Raw genomic sequence first — 22,489 nt, 5'->3', positions numbered from 1 at the left:
TGCTGAGATTGAGGAGGTTGAGGAAGTTCAGGCTGAGATTGAGAATGAGGTTGATGCTGAGATTGAGGAGGTTGAGGAAGTTCAGGCTGAGATTGAGAATGAGGTTGAGGTCCAGGCTGAGGATGAGGAAGTTGAGGGGGTTCAAGTTGAGGGGGTTCAAGTTGAGGGGGTTCAAGTTGAGGTTGTGGATAGGGAGAAGGAGGTTGAGGTTGAGGTTCAGGTTGAGGAGATGGAGATGGAGATGGAGGTTGAGGTTGAGGCAGATCCACTGCCATTGCGTTGCGGGGAAGTTACTGGAACAGAACCCACAACCGGTTCAAAACGGAATGGCCCCGCCCACCGCGACGTGACCACGCCCCTTTCACATAAAACCCGCCCCCTACACCAAGACCACGCCCCATCTACCAAGACAACGCCCTCTACCCAGACCCCGGCCCCGCTACCCAGACCACGCCCCTCCACCTAGACTCCGCCCCCATCAGCCAAACCGCGCGCCAACTGCCAAGACCCCGCCCCCTCCACACACTCCCCGTCCCCTCCACCCAGACCCCGCCCCCTCCATCCAGACCACGCCCCTCCACACACCCCGCCCCCGACACCCCGCCCATCACCCCAGACCCCGCTCCTCCACTCAGACCCCGCCCCCTCCAGCCACACCCCGCCCCCTCCACTCAGATCACGCACCCTCCACGCAGACCACGCCCCCTCCACCCACACCCCGCACCCTCCACCTAGACCCCGCCCCCTCCACAGACTCCGCCCCCTCCACTCAGACCCCGCCCCCTCCACCCACACCCCGCACCTCCACACACCCCACCCAGCAGCCCAGACCCCGCCCCTCCACCCACACCCCGCCCCTCCACCCACACCCCGCCCCTCCACCCAGACCCCGCACCTCCACACACTCCACCCAGCAGCCCAGACCCCGCCCCCTCCACCCACACCCCGCACCCTCCACCTAGACCCCGCCCCCTCCACATACACCCCGCCCCCTTCACCCACACCCCGCCCCATCCACCCAGACCCCGCCCCCTCCACCCACACCCCGCCCCCTCCACCCACACCCCGCCCCCTCCACCCAGACCCCGCCCCCTCCACACACCCCGCCCCCTCCACACACACCCCGCCCCCTCCACCCACACCCCGCCCCTCCACCCACACCCCGCACCCTCCACTCAGACCTCGCCCCCTCCACCCAGACCCCGCCCCCTCCACACACCCCGCCCCCTCCACACACACCCCGCCCCCTCCACACACCCCGCCCCCTCCACCCACACCCCGCCCCCTCCACACACCCCGCCCCCTCCACCCACACACCGCCCCCTCCACCCAGACCCTGACGTCACTGCTAATCTTGTGTGGGAAGGAACTGCAGGTGCAGGTTTAACCTTAAGGTAGACACAAACAGCTGGAGTAACTCAGCGTGACGGGCAGCATCTCTGGAGAGATGGAATGGGTGACGTTTCGGGGTCGAGGCCCTTCTTCTGACTGCTAATCTTGTGCAAGCATTCACTGCCAGGGAAGAACAAAGGTGTTTCATTCTAAAGGATAGGAGCAAAGTGCTGAAATAACCCAGGGGCCAAGCAGCGGGGATCGCCTGGCAGTGACAGTGCGGACTCGGTGGGCCGAAGGGCCTGTGTCTGTGCTGCATCTCGAAATGTAATCTCCAATCACTTTGCACATCCCCAATCCTGGACTTCCCACTCGTCATTTTAATGTCATGTTACGTGCATCATGTTGTGTTTTTCTGACTGTTGGCAGACCAATTTCCCCTCCTGGGATAAATAAAGTTCTATCGTATCGTATCGTATCGTAAACTAAACAAACATCTCTGGAGGGTTCCTCATGTTGGGGGCCCTTCATCAGACTGCAGAGCGGAGAGCAGTCGTGTGATGTTTGATGGACTGTGTGGGGTGGGAGGACCCGTTGCTCCTCCCGTGCAGCAGGTGGCGCTGCACAGGACAAAGGGAGATGTGTTGTACATAGTTATCTGGGCTGCACACATTGTGTGGTTGTAGCCATTTTAGTTGTCTTGCTGCCAGCATTGAGTTACAGTAATAAAGACTTCTGTTGTACCTTGAAGACTCACAAAGTTTCATACAGGCATAGAACAAGAACACGAAAAGTAGGAATAAGAGGGGGATCAGTGAGAGAGGGTCTCACAGAACCAAAGATACTACCGGAGCAAGATGAACCAATCCGTCGAAATCGCCTATACTGAAGTGTACTGCGCAAAGGAGCGTAACGTCCGCCATTTTAGTTGGCAAAACCCGCCGTTAGCTCTGCCTCTCGCAGTGTAATCAGTATTTTGGGGGAACAGTATATGTGATGATACCATAAAAATGCAGAATATATCTCATCTATCAATTCACAGATTTTTGTTCTTTTTCTTTTTAAATGTTTCTGCAAGTTTCCGCCTACTAAAATGGCGCCATGACGTACTACGGTTTTTAGGGTGGAGTGGTCTATCTTGCTCTGCTCTATTATCTTTGCATAGTGAACTCCCGTTCGAGAGGGGAGAAGAACCTTTTCAAAATAGGCATATCTTGAGGAGATTTCACAGAAGCAAAGTCAAAATGTAGAAACAAGGCACTGTGGATTGCGATTTACACAATGGGACACAAAGTCCCAGAGTCTGAAGAAAGGTCTCGACCCAAAACATCACTCATTCCTTCTCTCCAGAAATGCTGCCTGTCCCGCTAAGTTACTCCGGAATTTTGTGTCTATCTTCGATTTAAACCAGTATCTGCAGTTCTTTCCTACTAATGGAACACAAAGTGCTGGAGTAGCTTGGGTCAGGCAACATCTCTGGAGAACATGGGGATTCATCACCTAACAATTCTAACTCATTCATCACCTAAACATTCTTCCTCACTGCTTTCCCAAAAGAAGGAGGACCATTAAAGTAATAGGTAGACACAAAATTAACTCAGCGGATCAGGCAGCATCTCAGGAGAGAAGGAATGGGTGACATTTCGGGTCGAGACCCTTCTTCAGACTAGTCGAAGAGAAGAGGAGAACTTCTTCAAAGCTGACATACCTTGAGGAGATTTCGCAGTGGAGCGGCAAAATGTGTAGGAAAAAAACTGCAGATGCTGGTCTAGGTCGAAGGTAGACACAAAATGCTGAAGTAACCCAGAAGAAGGGTCTCGACCTGAAAGATCATCCATTCCTTCTCTCCCAAGATGCTGCCTGACCCGTTGAGTTACTCCAGCATTTTGTGTCTACCATTAAAGTAATCATCAGTATCATCAGAGACCCACACAACCCTGGCCACACTCTCATTTCACTCCTGCCATCGGGAAGATCCTGAAGGATAAGATCCTGAAAACTAACGTCCAAGTTCAGGAACAGCCTCTTCCCAGCAACCATCAGGCTATTAAACACAACAACTTCCAAACAGGCTCGAAACGATATACTGTTGACTTGGGGACATTATTGATGAATTTTACACTATTATTGTCCACTTATTTGTCTGTTTTTTTTATATACTGATTTTTTTTGGTTGTTGTGGGTTTTACTGAGTACTATATTTACATATCTGTTGTGCTTCTGCAAGTAAGGATTTCTATATTCTGTTTTGGGACATGTGACAATAAAACACTTTTGACTCTCTCTTGTAATGCAGATAATCATTTATCACTCAAATATAATTTTGGAATCATAGCAGAATACAGAAAATTTACTGATAAAAATACATGGCAATAATCTGAATTGTATAATATCATTTAGTATTTAGTATTATGTGGCTGAAGATCTTGAGTGAAACAAAATGATGACCATTTACTGGATTAATTGACGATGATATTATTAATTAATTAATTCATTCATTCATTCATTCATTCATTAATATAATATTGGAAGTTTAGTTAAGAGATACAGCAAGGAAACAGGCCCTTTGGCCCACCGACTCAGTCGAACAGCAATCCCCGCACATTAACCCTATCCTACACTGGGGACAATTTTTACATTTATACCAAGCCAATTAACCTACAAACCTGTAGGTCTTTGGAGTGTGGCGGGAAAGCAAGAAACCCCTCGCAGGTCACGGAGAGAACGTACAAACTCCATACAGACGTGGACTAAAAAAGTATATTTACGGTGATCTGCAGTAGATTAAGAAACGAGACAGTGAATTAATTTATCGTTGGCCAAATGGTGGGAATGATGAAATGATAATAAGCAGCCACATTTCCGCCTCACTCACGCCCTTTGTAAATGCTACATATTGATAGTGATGAAAAATATTTCATCTCTTAGCAATGACCTCTCTTTACTTAAGTTCAATTAAAAGGAAGACACTAGAAATAAAATGGTGTTACAAGCACGGTCTTCCCCATTTTCATGCAACACTTGACTGCTTTTTGATTTCACAGTACATTATCATGGAAGATGCCATTGCTCCGATCTGTAAAATGGGAAGAAAAAGATACAGTTATTCAATGAGTACTTAGGTTAAAGAATGCACATTTTGTTTTACATGTGGGGAAGGGGAAAGCACCCAGGCTACATAAAATACAAATGTTAAAGAGAGTAAATCTTAAACATAACTTGTCTTAAATAAAAGATAGACACAAGGAACTGCAGATGCTGCTTTACAAAATAAAGGCACAAAGTGCTGGAGTAATTCAGTAGGTCAGGCAGCATCTCTGGAGGTCATGGATAGGTGCTGTTTCAGGTCGGGACCCTTCTTCAGTTTACAAAACAGAAACTAAATGCTGGAGTTACTCAGCTGGTCAAGAATATCTCTGGAGAACATGGATAAGTGACATTCCGACCCAAAAAGGGTGGTGAATCTGTGGGATTCGTTGGAAGGTTGTGGAGGCAATGTCAGTGGATATATTTAAGGCAGAGAGAGATAGATTATGGATTAGTACGCGTGTCAGGGGTTATGGGGAGAAGGCAGGAAAGTGGGGTTAGGAGGGAAAGATAGATCAGCCATGATTGAATGTCAGAGTAGACTTGATGGGCCGAATGGCCTAATTCTACTCCAATTATTTATGATCTAATGATCTTATGAAAAGTGAACCTGAAAAGGGTCCCGATTCGAAACGTTGCCTATCCCTGTTTGTAGATTAGTGTAATGGTGTCACTCATGTTATGCGTCATGCTTGTCTGGCCAGCCGCGCTTAGTGACGGATATTAACTACATAGCAAGCACGACCTCTCGCCTGCACGTTCCACATATAATATTCTCCAGAGATGTTGTCTGACCCGCTGAGTTACTCCAGCACTTTGCGTCGTAAATATAAGATATTTATTTAACTTCTCTTGTGGTTTGGTTTCTGCCTGAAAATAGATGTAAAACGGCCTAGACACAAGAAACAGCAGAAATCTTGAGCAGTTCGAGGAGATGCAAGGAACTGCAGATGCTCGAAGCTTGCATTGAACAGAAAGTTCTGGAGTAACTCACTGGGTCAGGCGGACATGTCAGGAGGACATGGATAACCGCCGTTTTGGTTGGGACCCTTCTGCAGACTGAGACACAGACATTTCGGATTGCGATACTTCGTCACATTTCAAGAGTCCCATCCCGAAACATCACCTATCCGTGCTATCCAGAAATGCTGCCTGACCCACAGAGTTACTCCAGCACTTTGTGTTCAGTGTATAAAATCATGAGAGGAATAGATCGGGTAGATGCACAGAGTCTCTTGCCCAGAGTAGGTGAATCAAGGCCAGAGGACCTAGGTTTAAGGTGAAGGGGAAGAGATTTAATAGGAATCTGAGGGGTAACATTTTCACACAAAGGGTGGTGGGTATATGGAACGAGCTGCCAAAGGAATAGTTGAGGCAGGGATTATCCCAACGTTTAAGAAACAGTTAGACAGGTACATGGATAGGACAGGTTTGGAGGGATATGGACCACACACGGGTAAGTGGGACTAGTGTAGCTGGGACATGTTGGCCGGTGTGGGCATGTTTGGCCGAAGGGCCTGTTTCCACACTGTATCACTCTATGACTCTAATGTAGAAAGCTTATAAGTTATTGGTTTGGGAATAGCTTCACCACCAATTCTGCGTTTGATGTCAGGCCTGCAATGTACAACGGGTTTCATACTAATTTTTCTCATGGCAACGAGATTGGCAGCTTATTTTTATAAACAAAATATTTAATGGTGACACAAGGAACTGCAGGCGATGGAATCTTGTGCAAACAACAAAGCGCTGGAGGAACTCAGCGGATAAGGCAGCATCTGTGAGAGAGGGTGGGACCATTCTTCAGATTTTGAAGATTTTGTGAGAGAGTGTGTATGTGAGAGACAGACTAAGCCTCCGCCATTTTGTTTGTGTTGTTGCTGCTGTCACTCATCCTTCCTCCACCTCCAATCTCTCTCTAGATATATATATATATATATAAACATTTTAAATATATTCATAACCTATAGGTTAATTGGCTTGGTATTAAAATGTAAATTATCCCTAGTGTACAGGGCCCTAGTGAGACCGCACCTGGAGTACTGTGTGCAGTTTTGGTCTCCAAATTTGAGGAAGGATATTCTTGCTATTGAGGGCGTGCAGCATAGGTTTACTAGGTTAATTCCCGGAATGGCGGGACTGTCATATGTTGAAAGACTGGAGCGACTGGGCTTGTATACACTGGAATTTAGAAGGATGAGAGGAGATCTTATCGAAACGTATAAGATCATTAAGGGGTTGGACACGTTAGAGGCAGGAAACATGTTCCCAATGTTGGGGGAGTCCAGAACCAGGGGCCACAGTTTAAGAATAAGGGGAAGGCCATTTAGAACTGAGATGAGGAAAAACTTTTTCAGTCAGAGAGTTGTGAATCTGTGGAATTCTCTGCCTCAGAAGGCAGTGGAGGCCAATTCTCTGAATGCACTCAAGAGAGAGCTAGATAGAGCTCTTGATAGCGGAGTCAGGGGGTATGGGGAGAAGGCAGGAACGGGGTACTGATTGAGAATGATCAGCCATGATCACATTGAATGGCGGTGCTGGCTCGAAGTGCCGAATGGCCTCCTCCTGCACCTATTGTCTATTGTCTATTGTCTATTGTTTGTGTAGGATAGTGTTAATGTGCGGGGATCGCTGGACTGCGCGGACTCGGTGGGCCGAAGGGCCTGTTTCCGCGCTGTATCTCTAAAGTAAACTAAAAAAATAAAGATTTAACCCCCTTAGCTACAAGCATTGTCAATATCCCGGCATAAACATCTGCACATTGGACATGTAATACATTACCTCGAGCAGGCCAATTACCACGGCAACTATACCAAGTATCATAGTGTTGCTCTTTAGAAATTTCAGGAATACCTGATAACAACCCTGAGACAAACCCTGAAAAGAACAAAGACACAGTTTCAGCTCATTGACTTTATTTTCTTCGAGTCATAGTCAAACAGTGTGAAAACAGGCCCTTCGGCCCAACTTGCCCACACTGGCCAACATGTCCCATCTACACTTGTCCCACCTGCCTGTGTTTGAGCCATATCCCTCCAAACCTGCCCTATCCATGTACTTGTCTAACTGTTTCTTAAATATTGGGATAGTCCCAGCCTCAACTACCTCCTCTGGCAGCTTGTTCCATACACCCACCACCCTTTGTGTGAAAAAGTTACCCCTCAGATTCCTATTAATTTTTTCCCCTGCACCTTAAAACTATGTCCTCTAGTCCTCGAATTTGATTTCTGTATTTTTGCCATTTTTATTTCCCTCTCCCGCCTCTCTTAGTAACATAAATATATAAATGACACAGCTGGAAACACAGCAGGGGATGTTGGCAAGAAACCAACTGCTTGTGAAAACATCCCAGTCCCCAGGAATAGGGTTAGGTTCATGTTCATAAGTGATAGCAGCAGTATCAGGCCATTCGGCCCATCAAGGCTGATCGATTTCTCCCTCCTAACCCCATTCTCCTGCCTTCTCCCCATAACCTCTGACACTCGTACTAATCAAGAATCTATCTTAAAAATATCCACTGACGGCCTTCACAGTCTTCTGTGGCAAAGAATTCCACCAACTCAACACCATTGACTGGTGTTAGTAGGGCAATTTGCTTGTAGGGCTGAAGGGCCTGTTTCCATACTGAATGATTCCATGAATCAATGACTGCATTACATTGATTTTATTGGTTATAGCACCTCGGCTTTTTCCCAACTGAGCCTTTATGGATAGCCTTTTAACAGATGTAATTATCTACAGGATTTAGATATACATACATTACCTGCACTAGAATGGGCAATTTGCATGGACGGATCAGTAGGCAGCATTCATCAGGATAGGTTTGTGTAGTATCGAAGAAATATGAGTTTGTAAAGTCGTTAGGTCCATGGATTCCGCAACACTTGAACTGGAAAAGGTAAGTCATGAAATAATTAGTTTATCAAAAGATTATTGCAACATTACAATTAAAATTTCTAAAGAAGCATTAGATTCTAGTTGTAAAAATTCTACAATATCTGTTTTCATTAAGCAAGAATTCCAGTTGATCTTTGCAATCACAAGAAAGAGTTCCCGACCCAAAATGTCATCTGCCTATTCCTTCCACAGATGCTGCCTGACCCATTGAGTTCCTCCAGCATGTTGTGTTCTGCTCAAGATTCCAGCATCTATAGTTCCCTGTGTCTCCGTTGATAAAGGTGTTTCATGGTGCAGCCAACTTGTACGTTATTGTGAAGATAGACACAAAAAAGCTGGAGTGATTCAGCGGGTCAGGCAGCGTCTCTGGACAAAAGGAATAGGTGACATTTCGGGTCGAGACCCTTCTTCAGACTGAGAGTCAGGGGAAAGGGAAACAAACGGGAGATCTAGACGTTGATGTCGATATAGAACAAATTAATGAAAAATATGCAAAAAAGTAACGATAATAAATGAACAGACCATTGTTGTTTGTGGCGTAGGTGAGAAGGCAATGAGACTCAACAAGATGGCTTTGGAGCTAGTACAATGACTTTGGTAGAGGAGGGATGGAGAGAGAGGGGATACAGGGGTTGCTTGAGGTTAGAGAAATCAATATCCATACCACTAGGTTGTAAACAGTATTGTCTTCAGGGCAATACACATTCCAATTTTTAAATTTTTTTTAGAGATACAGCGCTGAAACAGGCCCTTCGGCCCACCAGGTCCGCGCCGCCCAGCGATCCCCGCACATTAACACTGTCCTACACCCACTAGGGATAAAAAAATTTTTTACATTTGCCCAGCCAATTAACCTACAAACCTGTACGTCTTTGGAGTGTGGGAGGAAACCGAAGATCTCGGAGAAAACCCACACAGGTCACGGGGAGAACGTACAAACTCCTTACAGTGCAGCACCCGTAGTCGGGATCGAACCTGAGTCTCCGGCGCTGCATTCGCTGTAAGGCAGCAACTCTACCGCTGCGCCACCGTTGTGAAATGTTTTCCCAAACAGAATAAACAAATGGCTAAACTCAGTTTGTCTGAGTTTTGAGTCTATGAGGCAAAACTAAATTCCAGATGCTGAGAATCTATCATCATATCATATATATACAGCCGGAAACAGGCCTTTTCGGCCCTCCAAGTCCGTGCCGCCCAGCGATCCCCGTACATTAACACTATCCTACACCCACTAGGGACAATTTTTACATTTACCCAGCCAATTAACCTACATACCTGTACGTCTTTGGAATGTGGGAGGAAACCGAAGATCTCGGAGAAAACCCACGCAGGTCACGGGGAGAACGTACAAACTCCTTACAGTGCAGCACCCATAGTCAGGATCGAACCTGAGTCTCCGGCGCTGCATTCGCTGTAAAGCTGCAACTCTACCGCTGCGCCACCGTGCCTGAAGGATGAAATATAACACCTCCCAGACACACCGTTGAAGTGCACACTTAGAGATGGTCAGTCCCTCCAGCCCTCTATCTTACTTTGCAGCATTAACAGTCTTGTCCAATGTTTTAGTTCAATTTCATGATACAGCGCGGAAACAGGCCCTTCCGCCCACCGAGTTCACGCCAATCAGCGATCCCCAATAGCACTATCCGACACACGAGGGACAATTTACAACCAAAGCCAATTAACCTACAAACCTGCACGTCTTTGGAATGTGGGAGGAAACCGGAGCATCCAGGGAAAACCCACCCGGTCACATGGAGAATGTACAGACAGTGCCCGTAGTCAGGATCGAACCCGGGTCTCTGGCGCTGTAAGGCAGCAGCCCTACCGCTGCGCCCCCGTGCCACATCGGTGGAGGCAGAGGGATGGTTGGCCTTTCAGGTTGAGACCCCGAAGGATTTTTTTTTTGGATCCATCTGAAGGAGAAACCATCCGAAACGTCACCCATTCCCTCCCTCCTAGATGCTGCCCGACCCGCTGAGTTACTCCAGCATTTTGTGATACCTTCGATTTTTGTACCAGCATCTGCAGTTATTTTCCTACACATCTGAAGGAGGAAGTCAGATTTACAGGTGGCCACCAAACTCACACCAGAGCACCCGAGACCACATGGTCACAGGAAGAAAGTGCAAACGTCACACAGTCAGCACCTGAGCTCAGGATGGAACCCAGGTCTCTGGTGCCGTGAGGCAGCAGGTCTACCACTGTGCCAACCCATAAATCCAATATTTTCTATTTCACACTTCTCCTCCTTAGGTTTCCAATATCTGCAGCATTTTGCTATTAGTAATTAAGTACAGTTTTGTTTTTTTTACATTATTTACCTGCTTCATCACCGCATTAAATGTTTCCGTTACTGCTTCAATTCGACCATACTCATTTTTAACAAAGTTCATCAGCCAAGTCTCAATGTAGGCCATGAAGATATCAGCCTGGAAAACAGATGAAAATGATTTTCATCGGGGAAAGTCAAAGCTGTACACAAGGGCATGATTGCCACTTCCACAGTTTGTCATTGATACATCTAGTTTTAGCATCTACATTATAGAGATAATCACAACATTCATCTTAGTGAGCATTTACACAAAATGCATTCCATGCATTATATTCCGGTCACAAATGCATTCACTACGTAAGCTACTACACCTGATATGAAATTATGAAGGGGTGAATCCACAAGGTTTTGCACAATGCAGGGTAATCAAGTTCATAAGTGATAGGAGCAGAATTAGGCCATTCGGCCCATCAAGTCTACTCCACCATTCAATCATGGCTGACCCATCTCTCCTTCCTAACCCCATTCTCCTGCCTCCTGTCTCCACCCGAACTAATCAAAGAACCAAGAACCAGAGGGCATGGGTTTAGGATGAGAGGGGAAGGATTTAATACACACCTGAGAGGCAACCTTTTTCACACAGAGAGTGGTGGGTCTATAGAATGAGCTGCCAGAGGAGGTAGTTGAGGCAAGTACAATAACAACATTGAAAAGACACTTGGACAGGAAAGCTTTGGAAGGATATGGGCCAAATGCTGGCAAATATGACTAGCTTATCTGGGGCATTTGGGTGGAATAGGCAAGTTGGGCCAAAGGGCATTTTCCTGGACTGTTTCAGTTTCTATGTTTCTTTGTGACACTGTGACCTGGGTTTCTTAACCTTAAATTTTGTACAAGTTAACATTATGCTAGGATATTCTGTCGGAGAATTGAATGATAATGCAGATAAAATATTTATATACATTTTCTGTCTTGTTTTGTATATCAATTTTAGATCTTACCAAGTCATAGACAGTACCTCAATATCATATCATATCATATCATCATATATATACAGCCGGAAACAGGCCTTTTCGGCCCTCCAAGTCCGTGCCGCCCAGCGATCCCCGTACATTAACACTATCCTACACCCACTAGGGACAATTTTTACATTTACCCAGCCAATTAACCTACATACCTGTACGTCTTTGGAGTGTGGGAGGAAACCGAAGATCTCGGAGAAAACCCACGCAGGTCACGGGGAGAACGTACAAACTCCTTACAGTGCAGCGCCCATAGTCAGGATCGAAGAATTCTATATTTTAAATATTGGCTACACAACCTCCTCATCTCCTTTCTGAAGGAATGCCCTTTAATTCTGGTCCTAGATGTTAGTCCTAGACTCTCCCACTAGTGGAAATATCCTCTCCACATCCACTCTATCCAAGCCTTTCACTATTCGGTTAGTTTCAATGAGGTCCCCCTTCATCCTTCTAACTCCAGTGAGTACAGTCCCAATAATGTCAAACATTCATCATATGTTAACCTAATCTTTCGTGGGATCACCTCCTCTGGACCCTCTTCAACGAACATTTTCTGATCAACATCAACGTATTTTATCCACTGCGTCACTTGGAGGATTGTATAGTTTAGTTTAGTTTAGAGATACAGCGTGGAAACAGGCCTTTCAGCCCACCGGGTCCGCACCGACCAGCAATCCCCGCACATTAACACTATCCTACACACACTAGGGACAATTTACATTTATACCAAGGCAATTAACCTACAAACCTGCACGTCTTTGGAGTGTGGGAGGAAACCGAAGATCTCGGAGAAAACCCACGCGGTCATGGGGAGAACGTACAAACTCCGTACAGACAGCACCCGTAGTCGGGATCGAACCCGGGTCTCCAGCGCTGTGAGGCAGAAGCTCTACCACTGCGCCACCGTGCCACCGTTTGCTTGATCATGACTTGAATCTCTTAAATGGATTTCTTTTCAATGCTGATATCATGTTCATCCCAGAGAATCTTTCATTTCAAAGAAACTTACCAAACTGGAAAATGCCAGAATAACAACGGCAGCCACAAGCTGAACAAGGAAGATCACCAGAATCAACAGGAAAAACTGGAAGGAAAAAGAATAAAAATCAACGATTCTGCCTCTTTTTGTGGAGTTACCATGGGAATTCAATACCGTGAAAAGTGTTGTTGTTTATACATTTAGTATGTAAACTATAGATTTTAGCTACAGGTGACACAGTCAACTGAAGCATTAAATCCTTAAATCTGTAACAAAGATAGCTAAGTATTATTTTGCATTGAGAGCGTTTCCAAGTGTGACTTAGACAATAGACAATGGACAATAGGTGCAGGAGGAGGCCATTCGGCCCTTCGTGCAGTAATTATAAGCACGATTAATAAACTAAGTCAAGGAGGGAAATGCAAACTTGGTGCTGCATTTTAATTAATTCATGCTTATTTCACGTATACAAGATGATAGAGTGGTATAGAAGGAATATGGTACGCTTGCCTTCATCGGTCGGGGCATTGATGATAAGAGTCAGGAAATCATGTTATGACTGTTTAACACTGTGCCTCAGCCACATTTGTAATATTGTGTACTGGTCTCCCCATTACTGGAAGGGTTTTGAGGTTTTGGAGAGGGTTACAGAGGAGGTTTACCAGGATGCTGCCTGGGTTAAAGAGTATTAGCTTTAAGGATGGTGGCGGTTATATGGAATGAGATGCCAGAGGAGATTGTTAATGCAGGTGCAAGGACAACAATAGACAATAGGTGCAGGAGGAGGCCATTCGGCCCTTCGAGCCAGCACCTCCATTCAATGTGATCATGGCTGATCATTCTCAATCAGTACCCCGTTCCTGCCTTCTCCCCATACCCCATACGACTTTTCGAGATGCAGTGCAAAAACAGGCCCATTGGCCCACCGAGCCAGCGCCCAGCAGCGATCACAGCGTACACCAGCAATACCTTACACGCTCCCAACAGTTTTCAAGGTTACCATTGCCAATTAACCTGCAAACCAGTGCGAGGAGTTGGAGTGTGGGGGGGGAAACAGGGGCATCCGGAGAAAATCCACGCGGTCACGGGGAGAACGTGCAAATCCATTACAGACAGCACCCATAGTCAGGATCGAACCCGGGTCTCTGGCACTGGAAGGCAGCAACTCTACCGCTGTGCCACCGTGCCACCCTAAGTTCCCCCCAACAGTGGCGATTCAATAGACAATAGACAATAGGTGCAGGAGTAGGCCATTCAGCCCTTCGAGCCAGCACCGCCATTCAATGCGATCATGGCTGATCACTCTCAATCAGTACCCCGTTCCTGCCTTCTCCCCATACCCCCTCACTCCGCTATCCTTAAGAGCTCTATCCAGCTCTCTCTTGAAAGCATCCAACGAACTGGCCTCCACTGCCTTCTGAGGCAGAGAATTCCACACCTTCACCACTCTCTGACTGAAAAAGTTCTTCCTCATCTCCGTTCTAAATGGCCTACCCCTTATTCTTAAACTGTGGCCCCTTGTTCTGGACTCCCCCAACATTGGGAACATGTTTCCTGCCTCTAATGTGTCCAATCCCCTAATTATCTTATATGTTTCAATAAGATCCCCCCTCATCCTTCTAAATTCCAGTGTATACAAGCCCAATCGCTCCAGCCTTTCAACATACGACAGTCCCGCCATTCCGGGAATTAACCTAGTGAACCTACGCTGCACGCCCTCCATAGCAAGAATATCCTTCCTCAAATTTGGAGACCAAAACTGCACACAGTACTCCAGGTGCGGTCTCACCAGGGCCCGGTACAACTGTAGATTCACTGTGGTTCTGTCCAGTTTGTGCCATTAAGCTGGAAAGGGTGCAGAGAAGACTTGCGAGAACGTTGGCAGGACTCGAGGGGCTGAGCTAAAGGGGGCGCTTGGGTAGGTTGGGTCTTTATTGCTGGGAATGCAGGAGGGTGAGGGGTGATCTTACTGAGGTGTACAAGATGATGAGGGAGAATGCATAGAGTCTTTTACCCAGGGTAGGGGAATCAAGACCCAAAGGACACGGGTTTAAAGTGAGGAGGGAAAGATTGAATAGGAACCCATGTGTCAGAGCAGATGCCTCACAGCACTAGAGACCCAGGTTTGGTCCTGACATAGAAACATAGAAACATAGAAAATAGGTGCAGGAGGAGGCCATTTGGCCCTTTGAGCGAGCACCGCCATTCATTGTGATCATGGCTGATCATCCACAATCAGTAACCCGTGCCTGCCTTCTCCCCATATCCCTTGATTCCACCAGCCCCGAGAGCTCTATCTAACTCTCTTTTGAATTCATCGAGTGATTTGGCCTCCACTGCCCTCTGTGGCAGAGAATTCCACAAATTCACAACTATCTGGGTGAAAAAGTTTCTTCGCACCTCAGTTTTAAATGGTTTTAAGGATAGCGGAGTCAGGGGGTATGGGGAGAGGGCAGGAACGGGGTACTGATTGGGAATGATCAGCCATGATCACATTGAATGGCGGTGCTGGCTTGAAGGGCCGAATGGCCTCCTCCTGCACCTATTGTCTATTGTCTATTGTCTGAATGGTCTCCCCTTTATTCTTAGACTGTGTCCCCTGGTTCTGGACTCCCCCAACATTGGGAACATTTTTCCTGCATCCAGCTTGTCTAGTCCTTTTATAATTGTATACATCTCTATAAGATCCCCTCTCATCCTTCTAAACTCCAGTGAATACAAGCCTAGCCTTTCCAATCTTTCCTCACATGACAGTCCCGCCATCCCAGGGATTAACCTGGTGAACCCACGCTGCACTGCCTCAAGAGCAAGGACGTCCTCCCTCAAATTAGTAGACCTCAGGAGCTGTCCGTGTGGAGTTTACACGTCCTCCCTGCGACCATGTGGGTTTTCTCCTGGTGCTCCGGTTTCCCCCCCATGTCCTTAAGACGTGCGGCTTTGTCTGTTTCACGATTCCAGCATTTGCTTTTTTTAAAACTTTCTGCAAATGTCAGCTAATTATTCTGCTTCTCTTATTTACTTACACCTCCTCCTCATAGTGTATTTATGTATAGTTTGTAAATGTTATGTGGTTATTGAGCAGATGTGATCTCATCGTGTGTGTGCAGGATAGAAGCACCATCTGTCGGTGAGCCTTACTTGCAAACTAGAGTACAGTACACAGCGGGAGGCACAAGGCATGGCGAGGGTGGCACGGTGGCACAGCGGTAGAGTTGCTGCCACACAGCGCCAGAGACCCCGGTTCAATCCTTAGAGGGAGTACAGAGAAGGTTCACCAGATTGATCCCTGGGATGGCAGGACTTTCATATGCAGAAAGACTGGATAGACTGGGCTTATACTCGCTGGAATTTAGAAGACTGAGGGGGGATCTTATTGAAACATATAAAATTCTTAAGGGGTTGGAGAGGCTAGATGCGGGAAGATTGTTCCCGATGTTGGGGAAGTCCAGAACCAGGGGTCACAGCTTAAGGATAAGGGGGAAGTCTTTTAGGACCGAGATGAGAAAACATTTCTTCACACAGAGAGTGGTGAGTCTGTGGAATTCTCTGCCACAGAAGGTAGTTGAGGCCAGTTCATTGGCTATATTTAAGAGGGAGTTAGATGTGGCCCTTGTGGCTAAAGGGATCAGGGGGTATGGAGAGAAGGCAGGTACAGGTTACTGAGCTGGATGATCAGCCATGATCATATTGAATGGCGGTGCAGGCTCGAAGGGCCGAATGGCCTACTCCTGCACCTATTTTCTATGTTTCTATGTTTCTAATCCTGACTGCTGTCTGCATGGAGTTTGTACGTTCTCCCCGTGACCTGCGTGGGTTTTCTCCAGGTGCTCCAGTTTCCTCCCACACTCCAAAGACGTGCAGCTTTGCTGGTTAATTGGCTTCAGTAATAATTGCAAATTGTCCATGGTGTGTGGGATAGTTCTCGGGCAGCATGGTCGTGTTATATAGCTGATTAAGAGCGTAAAATTTAGGAGTAATTGTTTAGATAATTGGCTGATTTTGAATTATGGTGGTGGGATTGGTTGGTATTGTTTTGTATTGTATGTCTTAGTCTTAGGCCCCCTCGGTCATGGCTGACCATGGGTGATGCATCCTAGTTGGCTGCTTGCTCCACACCTCGGCTGTGTCGAGCAGCGTTGCTTGTGGCTGAAGAGACCAATGTGGGAATGACAGTCTCTGTGGCAAAGTTCACATTTGTGTGTGTGGTCTCCGGTCTGTTCAAGTTGCTGCTTGCCCTCCTTTCTGCGTGCCCGCTTGTCTGCCGCTGCGTTCATCAGTTTCTCTTCCCCCTGTTTTGAGACGTTGGTTCAGGGTACCTCTCTCCACCTCGTGCGGTCAGCTGCAAGGCTCTCCCAGGACTCCACATCCATGTCGAGTGCCTTCACATCTCTCTTGCAGACATCCTTGTAACGTAGCTGGGGGCGGCCGATGGTTCTCCTCCCAGATGTCAGCTCTCCACAGAGGATGTCTTTTTGGAATACGGCCATCCTCCATGCGGTGGACAAGGCCCAGCCACCGCAGCCTGTGCTGCCTGAGTAGAGTGTCTCTACTGAAGAAGGGTCTCGACCCGAAACGTCGCCCATTCCTTCTCTCCCGAGATGCTGCCTGACCCGCTGAGTTACTCCAGCATTTTGTGAATAAATACCTTCGATTTGTACCAGCATCTGCAGTTATTTTCTTGTACATACTCGGAAGGCCAGCGCGAGACAGAATCTTGGCGTTGGACACTCTGCCTTGCCAGGATATACCCAGGATACTTCCAAGGTGGAAGGTGTTGAGTTTTCTCTCCAGTCTGGCAGGTGTAGTCCATGTCTCACTGCCGTACAGCAGAGTGCTGTTGACACAGGCATTGTGTTTTGTATTGTATGTATTATTGCAATAATTGATTCCATTTATTTTTGCTTATTAAAAAAAGGCAGCAGCTGAGGGCAGGATCGAACCCGGGACTCTGGCGCTTGGGGGCAGCAGCTCTACCAGCTGCTCCACATAATTGAAACCAACTCAACCCCAGATTTGGTGCATCTCGGCCTAACCGGACAGCGATCGTGCGGTCATCGTGGTTGCCTCCTGGACCAAAAGGCAACGATGGAAAGAGAAGAAGGGTTTACTCACGATCATCAGCATGCAGTTGTTTTCCTTCATCGCCCCACAGCATCCCAGGAAGCCGATGAGCATCAGGAAGGCACCCAGAGCAATGCACAGGTACCCCACATTCGCCACCACCTTCAGGGATGCCGACACACTCTGCAGCAGCTCAAGGAGCATCCCACCGTCCACTTTAATCCAGATTCCTATTCCCAAGATAGCACCACCTCCGAGCTGGAAGAGAATCATAGAGTCATACAGCGTGGAAGCAGGCCCTTCGGCCCAACTTGCCCACACCAGCCAACATGTCCCACCTGCGCTAGACCCACCTGCCTGCATTTAGCCCATATCCCTTTAAACCTGTCCTATCCATGTACCTTCTTCACACAGAGACTGGTGAGTCTGTGGAATTCTCTGCCACAGAAGGTAGTTGAGGCCAGTTCATTGGCTATATTTAAGAGGGAGTTAGATGTGGCCCTTGTGGCTAAAGGGGTCAGGGGGTATGGAGAGAAGGCAGGTACAGGTTACTGAGCTGGATGATCAGCCATGATCATATTGAATGGCGGTGCAGGCTCGAAGGGCCGAATGGCCTACTCCTGCACCTATTTTCTATGTTTCTATGTTTCTTAAACGTTGGGATAGTTCCAGCCTCAACTACCTCCTCTGGCAGCTCGTTCCATGCACCCACCACACTTTGCGTAAAAAGGTTACCCCTCAGGTTCCTATTAAATCTTTCCACCTTCACCTTAAACCTCTGACTCTCTGGTCCTTGATTCCCGTACTCTGGGCAAGAGACTCCGAGCGTCTACCCGATCTATTCCCCTCATGATTTTGCCCACTTCGATAAGATCACCCCTTTTCCTCCAGCGCTCCAATGAGTCCTAGCCTGCTCAAACTCTCCCTACAGCTCAGGCCCTCGAGTCCTGGCAACATCTTCATAAATCTTCTCTGCACCACGAGTCAAGAAGACTCTGTTATCAGGCTTCTGAACGGTCCTTCCATGTCAAGGTACTATTTGCACCACTACCCCATTGCGGACATTGGACCTTGTCTATGGACCTGACGCGTTACAATGGTGGGAACTATGTTCTGCACTCTCTATCTTCCCCTTCTCTCTACCTTTAGACTTCTAGACTTTCGAGATACAATGTGAAAACATGCCCTTTGGCCCACCGAGTCCGTGCTGACCAGCAAACAACTCATACGCTAAAAAAGTGAATTTGGAAAACATGAGTGTATTTATGGATGGCATATCTGATCAGGTTGGACAAGATGCAAAACAAAGATTTTTACTGTACCATGGTACACTTGACAGTTGTAAACCTAAACCTATGAATCTTTGTTGCTCCAAAAGGTTTGTCCAATTATGAAGCATTTTCTCATATTGTTAGATCACTCACTGATGAAGTTTAGTTTCAAGGTGACAGCATGGAAATTGGCCCCTCAACCCATTGAGTCCACACCGATCTTCAATCACCCATTCACACTAGTTCAGAGTCTGAAGGAGGGCGTGCAGCATAGGTTCACTAGGTTAATTCCCGGAATGGCGGGACTGTCGTATGTTGAAAGGCTGGAGCGATTGGGCTTGTATACACTGGAATTTAGAAGGATGAGGGGGGATCTTATTGAAACATATAAGATCATTAGGGGATTGGACACATTAGAGGCAGGAAACATGTTCCCAATGTTGGGGGAGTCCAGAACAAGGGGCCACAGTTTAAGAATAAGGGGTAGGCCATTTAGAACGGAGATGAGGAAGAACTTTTTCAGTCAGAGAGTGGTGAAGGTGTGGAATTCTCTGCCTCAGAAGTCAGTGGAGGCCAGTTCGTTGGATGCTTTCAAGAGAGAGCTGGATAGAGCTCTTAAGGATAGCGGAGTGAGGGGTATGGGGAGAAGGCAGGAACGGGGTACTGATTGAGAGCGATCAGCCATGATCGCATTGAATGGCGGTGCTGGCTCGAAGGGCTGAATGGCCTACTCCTGCACCTATTGTCTATTGTCTATTGTCTATTGTCTCGACCCGAAACATCACCCAATTCTTCTCTCCAGAGACGCTGCCTGTCCCACTGAGTTACTCCAGCATTTCGATCCAAACCAGCATCTGCAGTTCCTTCCTGCACACCAGTTCCATGTTGTCCCACTTTCTCATGCATTCCCTGCACACCAGGTTGAATTTACAGAGGCCAATTAACCTACGCACACCCGCACATCTTTGGGTTATGGGAGGAGACCAGAGCACCTGGAGCAAACCCACACGGTCATAGGGAGAATGTGCAAACTCCACACAGGCAGCAACTAGTGTATGGATGATTGTTGGTTGGCATGGACTTGTTGGGCTGAAGGGCCTGTTTCCACACTGTGTCTCTAAACTAAACTAATATAATCTTTTGTATTGACCCATTTGCATCGTTCACAGTAGGTCTGGGCATTAAACCTGTTTCTGTATGAGAGTTTCACCAAGGTACAGTGCTAAAAACTTCCAGTAAATTATAGATCAGTTTACTTACAAAGATGACGAAATTAAAGGCGAACAGCATTAGTTTCAAACATTTGAAGACAGACATCTTTTTGGTTGAGTGTTGGCTTATCTGTCAAGTAAAATGTAAAGATCATGTTAATCCACATCTTTTTTTAAAAACCATAAGTAGTCCTTGAGACCTAAGGAACTGCAGGTGCTGGTTTACAGAAAAAGACAAAAAGTGCTGGAGTGTCTTTTTTTTGTGAGGTGTTGCCTCCAGCATTTTGTGTCTTTGTAAGTCATTCTTTACTCTTAAAGTAATGCATGAATTCCCTCCAGGTCTCTCCTCCTTAGAATTATTAGATGGCAATGGTATCATTTAGGGAACCATAATGACCACATAATGGTATCATTTAGGTACTCATAATGACCAGATTCCTGCCAAGTTCTGCTTACAAACGGCACTGTGAGAGATGATTATACCGTTAGCAGTAATTATAAGCACGATTAATAAACTAAGTCAAGGAGGGAAATGCAAACTTGGTGCTGCATTTTAATTAATTCATGCTTATTTCACGTATACAAGATGATAGAGTGGTACAGAAGGAATATGGTACGCTTGCCTTCATCGGTCGGGGCATTGAATATAAGAGTCAGGAAATCATGTTATGACTGTTTAACACTGTGCCTCAGCCACATTTGTAATATTGTGTACTGGTCTCCCCATTACTGGAAGGGTTTTGAGGTTTTGGAGAGGGTTGCAGAGGAGGTTTACCAGGATGCTGCCTGGGTTAAAGAGTATTAGCTTTAAGGATGGTGGCGGTTATATGGAATGAGCTGCCAGAGGAGATTGTTAATGCAGGTACAAGGACAACAATAGACAATAGGTGCAGGAGGAGACCATTCGGCCCTTCGAGCCAGAACCGCCATTCAATGTGATCATGGCTGATCATTCTCAATCAGTACCCCGTTCCTGCCTTCTCCCCATACCCCCTGACTCCGCTATCCTTAAGAGCTCTATCTAGCTCTCTCTTGAATGCATCCAGAGAATTGGCCTCCACTGCCTTCTGAGGCAGAGAATTCCACAGATTCACAACTCTCTGACTGAAAAAGTTTTTCCTCATCTCAGTTCTAAATGGCCTACCCCTTATTCTTAAACTGTGGCCCCTGGTTCTGGACTCCCCCAACATTGGGAACATGTTTCCTGCCTCTAACGTGTCCAACCCCTTAATGATCTTATATGTTTCGATAAGATCTCCTCTCATCCTTCTAACATTTAAAAGATACTTGGATAGAACAGGTTTAGAAGGATATGGACCAAAAGTGGGCCAATGGGACTAGATTTTAGATTTTAGATTTAGATACAGTGCGGAAACAGGCCCTTCGGCCCACCGAGTCTGCGCCGCCCAGCGATCCCCGCACACTAACACTATCCTACACACACTAGGGACAATTTTTACATTTACCCAGTCAATTAACCTACATACCTGTACGTCTTTGGAGTGTGGGAGGAAACCGAAGAACTCGGAGAAAACCCACGCAGGTCACGGGGAGAACGTACAAACTCCGTACAGACGGCGCCCGTGGTCAGGATCGAACCTGAGTCTCCGGCGCTGCATTCGCTGTAAGGCAGCAACTCTACCGCTGCGCCACCGTGCCACCCACTAGCTTACCAGGGAGGCATGGTGGCGCAGGAGTAGAATTGCTGGCTCACAGAGCCAGAGACCTGGGTTCAAACCTGACCTCAGGTGCTGTCTGTACGGTTTGTATGTTCTCCCTGTGACCACGTGGAATTTCTCCGGGTGCTCTGGTTTCCTCCCACGACACAAAGACGTATGGGTGTGCAAGTCAATTGGCTTCGGTAAAATGGTCAATTGTCCTTAGTGTGTAGGATAGTGCTAGTTGTGATTGCTGTTTGGCATGGACTCAGTGGGCCAAAGGGTCTGTTTCTGTGCTGTATCTCTAAAGTCTAAAGCCTTAGGAGGGGCATGTTGGTCGGCATGGACGCATTGGGACGAAAGGCCTGTTTCTGTGCTGTTTGACTCGATGATAGGTTGGACAAGCAGTGAAGGGTCTCGACCCGAAACATCACCCATTCCGTCCCGCTGAGTTGCACCAGCATTTTGTCGCTATCTTTGGACAAACGGATTAATTTCTCTGGGGCATCAAAGGCTGAGGGGGAGACCTGATAGAAATATGTAAAATTATAAGAGGCATAGACAGGGTAGACAGTCAAATACAACACACACTCCTCTACAACCGTGACTGTGTGGCAAAGTACAGCTATAACATCTAATGCTATTTATTATTTCACCACCTACGCCACTGTTGTTGGCTGAATCACGGGTGGTGAT

General features: G+C 47.0%; 1 protein-coding gene across 1 annotated transcript; it reads right to left on the bottom strand.

Moving 5' to 3' along the window:
* Nucleotides 1–4,296: 4,296 nt before the first annotated feature.
* LOC144610642 (tetraspanin-1-like) lies at nt 4,297–20,241 on the bottom strand. The gene is made up of 7 exons (XM_078429499.1): nt 20,185–20,241; nt 17,705–17,911; nt 12,623–12,697; nt 10,641–10,748; nt 8,183–8,308; nt 7,201–7,284; nt 4,297–4,408 (listed from the first exon to the last, which is right to left on the bottom strand). The coding sequence occupies exons 1-7, from the start codon at nt 20,239–20,241 to the stop codon at nt 4,343–4,345; spliced, it is 723 nt and encodes a 240-aa protein (XP_078285625.1). The 3' UTR covers nt 4,297–4,342.
* Nucleotides 20,242–22,489: the final 2,248 nt, after the last annotated feature.

This window comes from Rhinoraja longicauda, chromosome 37 (genome assembly GCF_053455715.1).
Source record: "Rhinoraja longicauda isolate Sanriku21f chromosome 37, sRhiLon1.1, whole genome shotgun sequence".
NCBI lineage: Eukaryota > Metazoa > Chordata > Chondrichthyes > Rajiformes > Arhynchobatidae > Rhinoraja > Rhinoraja longicauda.
The sequence above is the reverse complement of the archived record's forward strand: the minus strand, read 5'-3'. Positions and strand labels throughout refer to the sequence as shown.